The sequence below is a fragment of the Salvelinus fontinalis genome, chromosome 37 (genome assembly GCF_029448725.1).
Source record: "Salvelinus fontinalis isolate EN_2023a chromosome 37, ASM2944872v1, whole genome shotgun sequence".
NCBI classification, from domain to species: Eukaryota; Metazoa; Chordata; class Actinopteri; order Salmoniformes; family Salmonidae; genus Salvelinus; species Salvelinus fontinalis.
In genome coordinates, this window is record NC_074701.1 from 28,549,888 (window position 1) to 28,564,600 (window position 14,713).

Consider the following 14,713-nt stretch of genomic DNA (forward strand, 5'->3'; position numbering starts at 1 on the left):
CCTTGTCCCCCCAACTGAGCTGGATAATCCACGCTCCAGGGACCAATCACAAGTTTTAGGCTAAATTAAGGCATGGAAATGCCACAATAACAAACAGCACCCAGAACTGCCTGGCGTGGAGTAGCTGCTGTGGTGATGTCCTCGTAATGCCTTATCCAGAGAGTGGAGTGTGTGTGTGCATGCTTTGTGTGTGTGTGTGCTTTGTGTGTGCGTGTGCATGCTTTGTGCGTGTATGCTCTGTGTGTGCGTGCACATGCATGATTTGTGGGTGCATGCGTGATTTATGTGTGCTTTGAGTGTATGCTTTGTGTTCGTGCGTGTGTGCATGTATGCTTTGGGTGTATGCTTTGAGTGCGCATGTGCATGCATGTTTTGTGTGAGTTCGTGAGCTTTGTGTGCGTGTTTATGCTTTGTGTGTGTGTTTATGCATGTGCTTTGTGTGGGCGTGCGTGCGTGCGTATGCTTTGTGCGTTGGTGTGCTTTTTGTGTGTGTGTGTGTTTATGCATGTGCTTTGTGTGGGCGTGCGTGCGTATACTTTGTGTGTTGGTGTGCTTTTTGTGTGTGTGTGTGTATGCTTTTATGTGTGTTTGCTTTGTGTGTTGTGTGTGTGTGCTTATGCTTTGTGTATGCGTGCAGGTGTGTGTGTGTGTATGTAGTGTGTGTGCTTGTATGCTTTTATATGTGCGTGCGTGTGTGTATGCTTTGTGTGTGTGTGCTTTCTTGCGTGTGTGTGCGTGCATGCTTTTGTGTGCGTGCGTGTGTGTGTGTATGCTTTGTGTGTGTGTGCGTATGTATTGTTTGTGTGTGTGCGTGCTTGCTTTGTGTGTTGTGTGTGCGCGAGTGTGTATGCGCTTTGTGTGTGCGCGTGAGTGTATGCGTGCGGATGTGTGTGCTTTGTGCGGGTGTGTGTGCTTGTGTGTGTATGCGTGTGTGTGTGTATGCGTGTATGCTTTGTGTGTGTGTATGCTTGTGTGCTTGTGTGTGTGTGTTTGTGTGTGTGTGTATGCGCTTTGTGTGTGTGTGTATATACTTGTGTTTGTTTGTTTATGCTTGTTTGTGTATGCTTTGTGTGTGTGTGTATGCTTTTTGTGTGTATATGCTTTGTGTGTGTCTGTCTGTATGCTTTGTGTGTGTGTGTCTGTCTGTATGCTTTGTGTGTGTGTGTGTGTGTGTGTATGCTTTGTTTTTGTGTGGTTGGGTATGCTTTGTTTTTGTGTGTGTGTGTGTGTGTATGCTTTGTTTTTGTGTGGTTGGGTATGCTTTGTTTTTGTGTGTGTGTGTGCGTGCATGCGTGTGTATGCTGTGTGTGTGTGCGTGCATGCGTGTGTATGCTGTGTGTGTGTGTGCGTGCATGCGTGTGTATGCTGTGTGTGTGTGTGCGTGCATGCGTGTGTATGCTGTGTGTGTGTGCGTGCATGCGTGTGTATGCTTGGTGTGTGTGTGTGAGTATGCTTGGTGTGTGGGTGTGTGAGTATGCTTGGTGTGTGTGTATATGCTTGGTGTGTATGTGTGTGTCATGTGGCGAGCCAGGAGATATTCGACTGTGTGGGGTAGGGATGCCAATAGACATTTGGGGAGAGGGGGCTAAATAACAAAGTAGAACACAAAAATTAGGGGTTCTGAGTTTTGGGGAAAGTGAGTGTGTAGGTAAGAGTGAGGTATGGTGGGGTCCCCTTAGGTTTACGTTAATGTGACAGCAGGAGGTTGGAAGCACTTAAACCCAATTTTCAGGCCATCAACGCTGGATGACTCAGCTGTGTGACATCGAATCCAATGCCCAATCTCGCCACACACATTGGTTTTGCACATTGTCGTGTTAACCTTACCCAGCCCTGAGGTAGCAATTTCAGGGCTAGTTCTCCTCAGCATTGTGCCATTGCTTAGCTCCTACAAAAAACTAACAGACAGAGATATGGATCATTTGAGATCTACATGTCATTCAACGCTCTTGAATGTTACATATTGCTGAATAATTTTACATACATTAAGATATCAGGAGATAAATATCTAATCAATATGACATGTTTTATAACCTACTCAATTGGACTTTGACATTTACAAATCTTTTCAAAAACATCTGTTAAAAGTGGTTTTCTCAGAAGGGCATGGAAATGACTGACAGGACTGGGAGAGAAGGTCCCTTGGCTGAATGGCATGTCTTTACCGGTCTTGACAAAACTACCCCTTGCAGGTAACAATGTGGACCCAGAGAGCTGTGACCTTACTGGACCCAGTAAACATACCAGCATGCCTCTGGTGCTCAGTTCTGTTCTATACACAGGCAGAGCTTTTCTATGTTACAATACAGAAAAATGTATTCATTAGCGTCCATTCAAGAAACATTTACCCCTTGAGGTCCATGTACTCACCTCCCAACAAGCCAGCCCCACACACTCATTATACCCTCCCCCTTTCATACTTATCAATACACACACACACCAGGGTGACACTGCTGCTGAAGAGGGTCTCCGAGGGCGTGGATGTAGGGTACAGACTTGGAAGATGTAGTCACCCAGACAGGAGGGCCCGTGGTGCCTGGTAGAGCCCCTCACCTCTGATACAGGAGAGAGCACTGCCACCTGGCCAACAGAAAGGGAGGAGGGACAAACAGAACACTTAAATCAGCTACCCAGGACGTATAGACACGATCAAGAAGATTAGTGCCAAGTTGGGGGAACTAATCCATTTCAGCTCTACATTCTAGAGCAATTCAGGACACAGAAAGCTACAGGACACAGAAAGCTGAACACCTTGGAGGCCTGGCAGCTCAGCTCCCTGCAGAAGCAGAGTGTTGTTAACCCCTCTCACAGACCATAACTGTATAGCGACCAGATATTTACTGTACAAGCCAGATATGTACTGTAGAAGCCAGATATTTTATACATCTATGGCTCTTTTTCAATGCTTTTAAATCTTCCCGATGTCAATGGGTATTTGCTGTGTGTATGTACATGTATTTTTATGCAGCACAAGAACTGCCCTACAGGGACAATAAAGATCTATTTAATTGAATTCTCCCACAGATTTCACAGTATACCCTACAATGGTTTTCATGGAAATGGCATTACAATTTTGCAATATGTTCAGGACGTTCTAATTATTTATCACACCTAACACATATTTTTCCGGCATTTAAAAACATATCGTAAACACAAGCTATAGTTCCATTAACTTGTCCAGAGATTGTTTGTTGACATTTAGTTTGCACAGGAAAAAAAATAGGAAAATTGACTACTGCGGTGTGTTTCCATTTAACTATCTTTTGTCGATAAAAACAGCTGAACATTGTGACCCAGCCCTAAAAATATATATATAATATTTACAGTTTTTTAAATTTGCAAATGCATCTGGGGCCATGACATCACGTGGCGCGCATCACTTCAAAATGATTTGTCAATTATCATTTAAAATCGGAAAACACAGTTTCCATCATTTGTCGCAATATGGAAAGTTTTACAAGATAAAGATCCACCCATTGAATGGATAAAAATGGTAGATCTTTCGAAAATATCACTTATATCTGCAGTTACCATTAAACATGTCACAATAAAAATAAATGCGACATTGACCCAGGTTTATTAGACAAAAGCAATATAAACCTGTCTACAGTAACATCTAACAGAGTGGGTCAGCCAACTAGGCCACAGAGCAGGATCCATGACACCACTGTAGCCAGTTGTGCAGAGGTGAATGTCGGACACTGGCCTGTGGGAGGAGGCCGTCTCACTCCACAGCTGCTCAATGCATAGATCAGGCACCATGGGCTTCATCTCTGGGACAAGCAGACTCGTTGGCAGTCCTGTTGGGCGAGGGCAGGAAGCTGTGCCCTCTGGGGGACATGAGTGGTACCACATGTTAAACTGCACCATTGCCAAGGAGTGTGCAGCCATGCCAGGGGAGTGGAACCAGCTACAGACATGGGTCAGAAGACAGCAGAAGGGTGGCTAGTTATGGTCAATGGTATGGTTGTTGTAAATGAGACATAAGCTTTTGAGCATGAATGTTTGACTAAAACTGTATGACCCTGTGGGACAGCAGGCATCCTATTTATATCATTTTAATATCCTATTTGGGTATTCTACTTGAAGGCCTGCACTCTGTGGCGCTCCAGGAACAGAACTGAAGACACCTGGTATAAACTCACCTGAGTGCAGCCATGCTGGAGATGTTGGGTGAGTAAGTACACGAGTGGAGGCCTGGTGATGAGGTCATCCTGTTTTGGTTATGCAGGGCGTGGCAATGGAAGAGTGAGCCGAGTGAATCCATCCTGGAGACGTTCTTCAGTTGTGTAGTCAGAAAGCTGGGTGTCAAAATAAGTATAAGTGATATTTGGGTGTCTGTGAATCCAGACACACCCCCCCCCCCCAAAGATCAAGGCAACATTATATAAACAAAGACATTTAAAAAATAATTGTTTAGCCTGTTTAAGTTTACGCCCTCTTGGTGAAATTTGGACATTATATGGCTACAAAGCGCAGGGAGGCAGGTGAGCCATGGTTGGCTTCTATACAGGGGCACGCAATAGCATAGTCCGTGTTTTACTACGAATAGCAGCCTTATGTCCGGCGATGCAGAGTTTCAATGCTCATTTAGTTTGACCAATAGAAGCAGCCCACAGAAGCGTGAGCATGTACAGTGGGGCAAAAACGTATTTAGTCAGCCACCAATTGTGCAAGTTCTCCCACTTAAAAAGATGAGAGGCCTGTAATTTTCATCATAGGTACACTTCAACTATGACAGACAAAATGAGAAAAAAAAATCCAGAAAATCACATTGTATGATTTTTAATGAATTTATTTGCAAATTATGGTGGAAAATAAGTATTTGGTCACCTACAAACAAGCAAGATTTCTGGCTCTCACTGACCTGTAACTTCTTCTTTAAGAGGCTCCTCTGTCCTCCACTCGTTACCTGTATTAATGGCACCTGTTTGAACTTGTTATCAGTATAAAAGACACCTGTCCACAACCTCAAACAGTCACACTCCAAACTGCACTATGGCCAAGACCAAAGAGCTGTCAAAGGACACCAGAAACAAAATTGTAGACCTGCACCAGGATGGGAAGACTGATTCTGCAATAGGTAAGCAGCTTGGTTTGAAGAAATCAACTGTGGGAGCAATTATTAGGAAATGGAAGACATACAAAACCACTGATAATCTCCCTCGATCTGGGGCTCCACGCAAGATCTCACCCCGTGGGGTCAAAATGATCACAAGAACAGTGAGCAAAAACCCCAGAACCACACGGGGGGACCTAGTGAATGACCTGCAGAGAGCTGGGACCAAAGTAACAAAGCCTACCATCAGTAACACACTATGCCGCCAGGGACTCAAATCCTGCAGTGCCAGACGTGTCCCCCTACTTAAGCCAGTACATGTCCAGGCCCGTCTGAAGTTTTCTAGAGAGCATTTGGATGATCCAGAAGAAGATTGGGAGAAAGTCATATGGTCAGATGAAACCAAAATATAACTTTTTGGTAAAAACTCAACTCGTCGTGTTTGGAGGACAAAGAATGCTGAGTTGCATCCAAAGAACACCATACCTACTGTGAAGTATGGGGGTGGAAACATCATGCTTTGGGGCTGTTTTTCTACAAAGGGACCAGGACAACTGATCCGTGTAAAGGAAAGAATTAATGGGGCCATGTATTGTGAGATTTTGAGTGAAAACCTCCTTCCATCAGCAAGGGCATTGAAGATGAAACGTGGCTGGGTCTTTCAGCATGACAATGATCCCAAACACACCGCCCGGGCAACGAAGGAGTGGCTTCGTAAGAAGCATTAAGGTCCTGGAGTGGCCTAGCCAGTCTCCAGATCTCAACCCCATAGAAAAATCTTTGGAGGGAGTTGAAAGTCCATGTTGCCCAGCAACAGCCCCAAAACATCACTGCTCTAGAGGAGATCTGCATGGAGGAATGGGCCAAAATACCAGCAACAGTGTGTGAAAACCTTGTGAAGACTTACAGAAAATGTTTGACCTCTGTCATTGGCAACAAAGGGTATATAACAAAGTATTGAGATAAACTTTTGTTATTGACCAAATACTTATTTTCTATCATAATTTGCAAATAAATTCATTAAAAATCATACAATGTGATATTCTGGATTTTTTCCCCTCATTTTGTCTGTCATAGTTGAAGTGTACCTATGATGAAAATTACAGGCCTCTCATCTTTTTAAGTGGGAGAACTTGCACAATTGGTGGCTGACTAAATATGTTTTTGCCCCACTGTATATGATATTTGTGGTGCTACAATTAATGAAGCTTTGGATTTTGTATAATTTACCTGTTCTCGGTGGGGGAAAAAACTGTAGTATTGGTCATGTTGTCACAATGTACACAGTGGCCACACGGGCCTGGGGCCAAGTGTCACGCTTCTTGGGCAGCTGCATGCTTTCATAACAATCTGCTAAGACCAATGAGAGGGGGCAATGGTGTGAACACTGGTAGATTTGGATCACTTTTGTTTCAATACAATGGATTTGACGAGACCGCACCCCGTGGAAAAACACAAACATGGGGGGGGTTTGTCCTGGTTTCTATTAGTGCCATTGAGTAGGCTTTGACATTCAGTCTCTAGCACAGGTATAGCCCTGTTCAATGGCACTATAATCATACGCACGTTGCAGGAGCCTGGTGCGCATATCATTAGCTTTGTGCTCGAACAGTCACATCGGAGTCTTAGGAATTGACCCACCGATATGTTTCGCTTAAGGTGTACCGGGTGGTTACGGTCTGCACGTAAAAGTGTACTCCTACTCTGCGGCTTGCAGAAGATAGTAGACTCCAACTTACTTTCTTTTTTTGTTGACTTTAAGATCCAAGAAGTCTATTTTTTCTCAACTTCTCTCTGCTGTGAATTTTAGATTGGGGTCAGATAAGAAATTAACTCAAAGAGTGTCATTACCGTTCCATACCAGTAGGATGTTCTCTATGTATCGTTTTCAGGTGACATTCTAGAAATATAGGTCCCAACTCAGAAAGCTCCAACCCAAGACCAAATTAGCAATTTATATCAGTCCAATGTGGACCGATGGCGCTCAAACAAAAAGGGGCAACGTCCGTTTGCTATAGTTCGGATCAGGGTTTGATTATTTGTTACATGGGCAGTGTCCATGTCTGTCTTGCGTACTACTTACTAAAACGACATACTGTGTGCTAATCCTACTACGTAATATTTAGACATACTGTTTATTAAAAACAAATGCAGTAAGCAACAAATATCAACATACTAGGCTCACCCATCCTGAGAATGCGTCATCCCATGGAATCCCATTCAAGTCATGGTACCGATATTAATCATCATTGCACATGATATTCAAATCATCTTTAAGGGCCTTTGTTGGGCGTCACAATCAATTTGACATAGTTTCGGATGATTTGGACATGATGTGCGAATAATGCTAATATCGGTACCATGACCTGAATGGGATTTGTGCCACAAATTCGAAAACATTTGGATTTGAAAACAATGCCGGGGAAATAAAACCAAAGCATAGATTGCTGTGATACCCTGTCCATAGACTGCTTACAGGGTAAGAAAACCAATGTTTATTTTGTAATTTGGGTGAACTATCCCTGGCCCTGGTCAGACCAATTTAAGTCCACTCTAAGAGATTGTAGATAGACCTTTGAGTCATCACTAATGCCATGATGAGAATTCTATTCTTAAATTCCATTTATTCCATGAAAAATCCATTTTTTACCACAAAAAAATCATGAAGGAAGCATTAAACATTAACACAAGGGGTTGTTCTTGCATGTTATCTTACATCTGGAGTGACTGAGTGTATGCCCTGCACGGTGTCATATAACTATGGAGGGCTTGCAGTTGAAGAAGACGATTTTCATGGTGCTGTCAGAGACGTATTGCACACAGGCAGCCTCGAACAGACCTGCCAGAGACACAGGAGATGAGCAATTAACAAGCCATAATGGGGCCAGCAATTAAGGTACCGGCAGCCAGCTAACAGAGCAGTCAAGGATCGCAAGAGGACCAACAGTATGCTGGCTCCAACATTCAGGTTTCAACATCCATTATAGTTTATTTGTATGGTGCTTTCCATCATTCTCTTTGCCACAATTTGTTTCACATTTGTGTTGACTATTTCTATTGAGTCTCACCTGTAGGTCTGCACACCACTCTCATCCAGAGGGTGCAGCATACTGAATACAGTGGGAAGAGGTTCCTTGAGAACACAGAGACACAGTGGCATGTTCAAAACACTCCTGACACACTAGCATCGACCAAAAGGGATCAGAAACAGCAGGGAGTGGGTATTATGGGTTTTTTCTGTGTACTGTATGTACCCGGAAGGACTTGGAGGTGCCTCGGGTGCAGGGCTTTTGCATTCCAACAGCAGACCAAATTTAGTGGGCCACACATTAGAGACCTGTAAAAGTCACAGGACTTAATTTCATGAAATCCTATTCAAGGTGATGTTGGAGAAAAAAAGTTGGATAATCTTGTGAATCATGACTCTAGTCAACATTTGAATGGCTCACTAAAGAAACAGACAGTCTGCATTCTCATAGTATCTCTTGTTGGGGATCAAGACATGTCCCTATTTACCATGATTGTAGAATGGTGGAGTCTTACAGTCTTGTCTTAACTACAACTGGTTAAAAGAAATCTGGTCTGTAAATGTGGACCCAAACAACATGAGCTAAATTCACCCCCAAGAAAGCACCGTCATTTCCCCTGTACGTCACGACGTAGGCCTAGGTTTACTCAGTGTTTCCCGCAACTCACCAGGAAAAAAATATATAAAATTAAATCATGTCAAGTGAATTTTGATGTGAAAAATAATGACACATACATGCCAAGGCCGTTAATTGCATGATGCTGTTTTTCATTGTAATCTGAAGCCTCTCGTCAGCTGTCAGTGAGCCAAATCACTCATTACCAATGGTTAAGAAGACAATGGACTGGTCCTGGGGAATATCAATAACTGTGTAAAACAAGCATAATTACTGTCCATATCTGCTGGTTCTATTTAAGGGATTCTAATGAGGAAATTAGATGGCCAGGACTGGAAGACATGACAAAATGTACAAAAAAGGATTTCTCTAACCAATGTTCACAGTACATCACAATTCAAGACGTCATCACAAGGTAGTACATCACAAAATTTAACACGCCATAAACACTATGAACACGTCAAATGGTTGCTAGCACACATTTTAGACAACGTGCTGTTACATCAGTCAGTGATAAGGAACTCACCTGAAAGTGTAGAGGGGAGATTAAGTCCTTCGGTGTCACACTGTGCCCATTCACACAGCTCCTCGGGACAATACACAGTCTGTTCCATAACATCCTGCTCTGGAATACAAGAAAGCAAATTAACCACTTCACAACATCACTGGGAGAAAGAAATGGTTCAAATGTACATCAATGAGCTCTGGAATTTAATGATGACACATCATGAGGAAGAGGATGTGGCATAGGCCTACTTCTTTTGCTGAAAACCAAAATTACACCATAATGCTTGAAAAGGGAGTTAGGGAGACATTACTGGATATACATACTGAAAAAAAGTATTTTTGATAAGCTGACTACTATCTCAATGTTGACGATGAAAACAGACATGCCATATAATGTACACACACGGTATGTATGTATACACTGAATGTACAATACATTAGGAACACCTACTTCCATGACAGACTGGTCAGGTGAATCCAGGTGAAAGTTATAATGATCCCTTATTGATGTCAAGTGTTAAATCCACTTCAAATCAGTGTAGATGAAGGGGAGGAGACAGGTTAAAGAAAGAGGTTGTTTATGCCTAGAGACATGGATTGTGTATGCGTGCCATTCAGAGGGTGAATGAACAAGACAAAAAATATTTAAGTGCCTTTAAGCGGGGTATGGTAGTAGGAGCCACACCGGTTTGAGTGTGTCAATAACTGCAATGCTTCTGAGTTTTTCACACTCAACAGTTTCCTGTATCAAGAATGGTCCACCAGCCAAAGGACATCCAGCCAACTTGACACAACTATGGGAAGCAGTGGAGTCAACATGGACCAGCATCCCAGTAGAATGCTTTCAACACCTTGTAGAGTCCATGCCCGAATTGAGGCTGTTCTGACGGCAAAAGGGGTGCAACTTACTAAGATGGCGTCGGAGCAGAAGGCAGACGTTTTACGTGCCCCCAACCGATTGTGTTTTTTTGTTTGTTTGTAACTTATTATTTTACGTATTTTGTACATAATGTTGCCGCTACGTCTCTTATGACCAAAAATAACTTCTAGACATCAGGACTGCGATTACTCACCACAGACTAGCAGAATCCTTTTTCTTCTTTTACGACTCTGACGAGCCCGAGGCGGAGGAAATCCGGCTCCCTCGGGAACAGGCCCCGACCCCAGTGATCTGCGTGAAGAGGAGGCGGAGAAAGAGGGGCCGGAGAGCGGGCTGCCTTCTGAGAATTCGAAGGCGATCGAATAAACCTCCACTTCCCTCAATTCTGCTAACAACCATGGAATCTTTGGACAATAAAATCGACGCGTTACGTGGAAGAATAAACTACCAACAGGACATACAAAACTGTAACATCTTATGCTTCACGGAGTCATGGCTGAACAACGACAATATCAACATAAAGCCGGCTGGTTATACGATGTACCGGCAAGATAGAACAGCGGTGTCTGGTAAGACAAGGGGCGGCGGACTATGTATTTTGTAAATAACAGCTGGTGCACTATATCTAAGGAAGTCTCGAGCTATTGCTCGCCTGAGGTAGAGTATATTATGAAAGCTGAAGGCCACACTACCTACCGAGAGAGTTCTCATCTGTATTCTTCGTAGCTGTTTACATACCACCTCAGTCAGAGGTTGGCACTAAGATAGCATTGAATGAGCTGTATTCCGCCACAAGCAAACAGGAAAACGCTCACCCAGAGGTGGCGCTCCTAGTGGCCGGGGACTTTAACGCAGGGAAACAAATCTGTTTTACCACATTTCTATCAGCATGTTAAATGTGCAACCAGAGGGAAAAGAACTCTGGACCACCTTTACTCCTCACACAGAGATGCATACAAAGCTCTCCCTCCATTTGGCAAATCTGACCATAATTCCATTCTCCTGATTCCTGCTTACAAGCAAAAATTAAAGCACGAAGCACCAGTGACTATATCAATAAAAAAGCAGTCAGATGAAGCAGATGCTAAGCTACAGGACTGTTGTGCTAGCACAGACTTGAATATGTTCCAGGATTCCTCCAATGGTATTGAGGAGTACACCACATCTGTCATTGGCCTTATCAATAAGTGCATTGATGACGTCGTCCCCACAATGACCGAGAGTACATACCCCAACCAGAAGCCATGGATTACAGGCAGCATCCGCACTGAGCTAAAGACTAGAGCTGCCGCTTTCAAGAAACAGGACTCTAACCCGGAAGCTTATAAGAAATCCCGCTATGCCCTCCAACGAATCATCAAACAGGCAAAGCGTTAATACAGGACTAAGATCGAGTCATACTACACCGGCTCTGACGCTCGTTAGATGTGGCAGGGCCTGCAAACCATTGTAGACTACAAAGGGAAGCGGAGCCGAGAGCTGCCCATTGACACGAGCCTACTAGACGAGCTAAATTCCTTCTATGCTCGCTTTGAGGCAACTAACAATGAAACATGCATGAGAGCACCAGCTGTACCGGAAGATTGTGTGATCACGCTCTCCGCAGCCAATGTGAGTAAGACCTTTAGACAGGTCAACATTCACAAGGCCACAGGGCCAGATGGATTACCAGGACGTGTACCAAGAGCATGCGCTGATCAACTGGCAAGTGTCTTCACTGACATTTTCAACCTCTCCCTGTCCGTAATACCAACATGTTTTAAGCAGACCACCATAGTACCTGTTCCCAAAAACACTAAGGTAACCTGCCTAAATGACTACTGACTCGAGGCACTCACGTCTGTAGACATGAAGTGCTTTGAAAGGCTGGACATGGCTCACATCAACACCATCATCCCAGAAACCCTAGACCCACTCCAATGTGGATACCGCCCCAAAAGATCCACAGATGATGCAATCTCTATAGCACTCCACACTGCCCTTTCCCACCTGGACAAAAGGAACACCTATGTGAGAATGCTATTCATTGTCTCATCTGTATTCTTCGTAGCTGTTTACATACCACCTCAGCGTTCAACATCACAGAGCCCTCAAAGCTCATCAATAAGCTAAGGACCCTGGGACTAAACACCTCCCTCTGCAACTGGATTCTGGAATTCCTGACGGACCGCCCCGAGGTGGTAAGGGTAGGTAACAACACATCCGCCACACTGATCCTCAAAGCTCATCAATAAGCTAAGGACCCTGGGACTAAACACCTCCCTCTGCAACTGGATTGTGGAATTCCTGACGGACCGCCCCGAGGTGGTAAGGGTAGGTAACAACACATCCGCCACACTGATCCTCAAAGCTCATCAATAAGCTAAGGACCCTGGGACTAAACACCTCCCTCTGCAACTGGATTGTGGAATTCCTGACGGACCGCCCCGAGGTGGTAAGGGTAGGTAACAACACATCCGCCACACTGACCCTCAACACAGGGGCCCCTCTGGGGTGCGTGCTCAGCCCCCTCCTGTACTCCCTGTTCACTCATGACTGCATGGCCAGGCAGGACTCCAACACCATCATTAAATTTGCCAATGACAACAGTGGTAGGCCTGATCACCGACAACAACGAGACAGCCTATAGGGAGGTCAGAGACCTGGCCATGTGGTGCCAGGACAACAACCTCTCCCTCAACGTGATCAAGACAAAGGAGGTGATTGTGGACTACAGAAAAAGTGATACCTGAGCACCAAGTGTAGGTCCAACAGCTTCTACCCCAAGCCATAATACTCCTGAACATCTAGTCAAATGGCTACCCAGACTATTTGCATCCCCCCCCCCCCCCCCCCCCCCCCCCCCCCCACACACACACACCACTGCCACTCTCTGTTAACATCTATGCATAGTCACTTTAATAACTCTACCTACATGTACATACTACCTCAAATAACCGGTGCCCCCGCACATTGACTCTGTACCAGCACCCCCCTGTATATATTGTTATTTTTTTACTGCTGCTATTTAATTACTTGTTACTTTTATCTCTTATCCATATTTTTGAAACTGCACTGTTGGTTAGGGGCTCATAAGTAAGATTTTCACTGTAATGTCTACACAAAATCAAATCAACACCTGTTGTATTCAGCACTGGTCTCATTGTATTTTCTAGGTATTTCACAGCATTTTATGTGAACTTTAACAGGATATCTCTAAGTGAAATATACTGTCAGATATTCACTCCTGCGTCGCTCAGAAATAATGCTGATATCTGAAACTCATGTCGAACGACTATGAAGAGCGAGCCACAAAGATAGCCGCGGGGGAATTGCAGTCAGTTGTCCCGTTTGGCGTGAGCAGTACAATAACCACCCGAACGCTGTAAACCTGCAGCTGGGAAGGTGTTCCTAATGTTCTGTAAACTCGGTGTATGTTCAATATGACATGTTTAGTTCAATTACCTGTACTACTGGACTGCCCACAGTGAAAGCCTTGTAAACATGGGAAGCGTGACTCTTGCTCCCTCTGCTCCATATGACCATGTTTCCTGCTGCATAGAGCTCCTCATTCTCATCACTGTCCACACTGGAACCTTTTCTCAGCAACCAACACTCCTGTAAACATCCACACAATAGTGAAAACAACATTACATATGACTGCTGTCTGTATCATAAGGAACCACCACACAACAGATCCCCTCCCCCCAGTCTTACCCTCACCTTCTGCTGTAGTGACATCCTGGAGGGGACCTTCTGTCTGAGGACCTGAGCTTAGAGGCTTGCAGCTGCAGGTTTACAGCGTTCGGGTGGTTATTGCACTGCTCACGGCAAACGGGGGAATTGGCTATCTTTGTGGCTCGCTCTTCATAGTCGTTCGACATGAGTTTCAGATATCAGCATTATTTCTGAGCGACGCAGGAGTGAATATCTGACAGTATATTTCACTTAGAGATATCCTGTTAAAGTTCACATAAAATGCTGTGAAATACCTAGAAAATACAATGAGACCAGTGACTTAGTAGTGTTCAAAATTAAATAACAACATAACATGCAAGCCCCGCAGATCATTGTGAATTGCTTATAGTGCAGCCAACTAAACTGCTAGCTAGGTAGAACATGCCGAACGGCAGACAAGTAACTAGCTATAACAGCTAATGATGGCTAACTACGCAGCTAGCCGTTGGCTTGAACATACGATCAAATAGTAACAGTAGCGAATTTAGCTAGCAAAGTTACTGTCTGTGACTGTTGTCATCACCATAACTTAGTTAGCTACTAGGAGCTTGTTAATATAATATGGATACATTTCGCAAACTTCAAGTACACATAGCATAGCGTTTAGTGTTGCATGTTTGTGTCTGGCTAACTAGCTAGCAATCATGTTTAGATTAGCATACTGTCTCGTTAGCTAGCTAGCATGCTGCAGTGGTACAGGCGCGAACCTGATAATAAGTCCTTTTTGGCCCTTGTCTCGGAATCCTTGTGTTTTCTTTATTTGACTCTTACTTGGGTACCACGTATTCAGCATGGTCAACATAAAACAACTTAAAGCAACCCCTAAAATAAGAATACACTTCCGTTTTTCGCAAGTGCTCTGACATCTTGCTGTCCTCAGGATCTTCACCTCACTTTATCAACCAA

General features: G+C 44.1%; 1 protein-coding gene across 8 annotated transcripts; it reads right to left on the reverse strand.

Annotated features, from left to right (window-relative positions):
* Window positions 1–2,493: 2,493 nt before the first annotated feature.
* anapc1 (anaphase promoting complex subunit 1) lies at window positions 2,494–14,713 on the reverse strand. 8 transcript variants are annotated; one of them, XM_055902708.1, is made up of 7 exons: window positions 10,284–10,372; window positions 9,230–9,323; window positions 8,128–8,192; window positions 7,776–7,898; window positions 4,146–4,301; window positions 3,707–3,910; window positions 2,494–2,580 (listed from the first exon to the last, which is right to left on the reverse strand). In XM_055902708.1, exons 4-7 carry the CDS (start codon window positions 7,811–7,813, stop codon window positions 2,550–2,552), a joined length of 429 nt encoding a protein of 142 aa, XP_055758683.1. In that variant the 5' UTR covers window positions 7,814–7,898; window positions 8,128–8,192; window positions 9,230–9,323; window positions 10,284–10,372; the 3' UTR covers window positions 2,494–2,549. The 8 variants fall into 8 exon arrangements, with proteins under 8 accessions (XP_055758683.1, XP_055758677.1, XP_055758679.1 ...); XM_055902702.1 differs by lacking the exons at window positions 2,494–2,580; window positions 3,707–3,910; window positions 8,128–8,192 and adding exons at window positions 13,535–13,687; window positions 13,787–14,061; window positions 14,515–14,713 and having other exon boundaries at window positions 4,211–4,301; window positions 9,230–9,328; window positions 10,284–10,494; XM_055902704.1 differs by lacking the exons at window positions 2,494–2,580; window positions 3,707–3,910; window positions 4,146–4,301; window positions 8,128–8,192 and adding exons at window positions 6,322–6,412; window positions 13,535–13,687; window positions 13,787–14,061; window positions 14,515–14,713 and having other exon boundaries at window positions 9,230–9,328; window positions 10,284–10,494.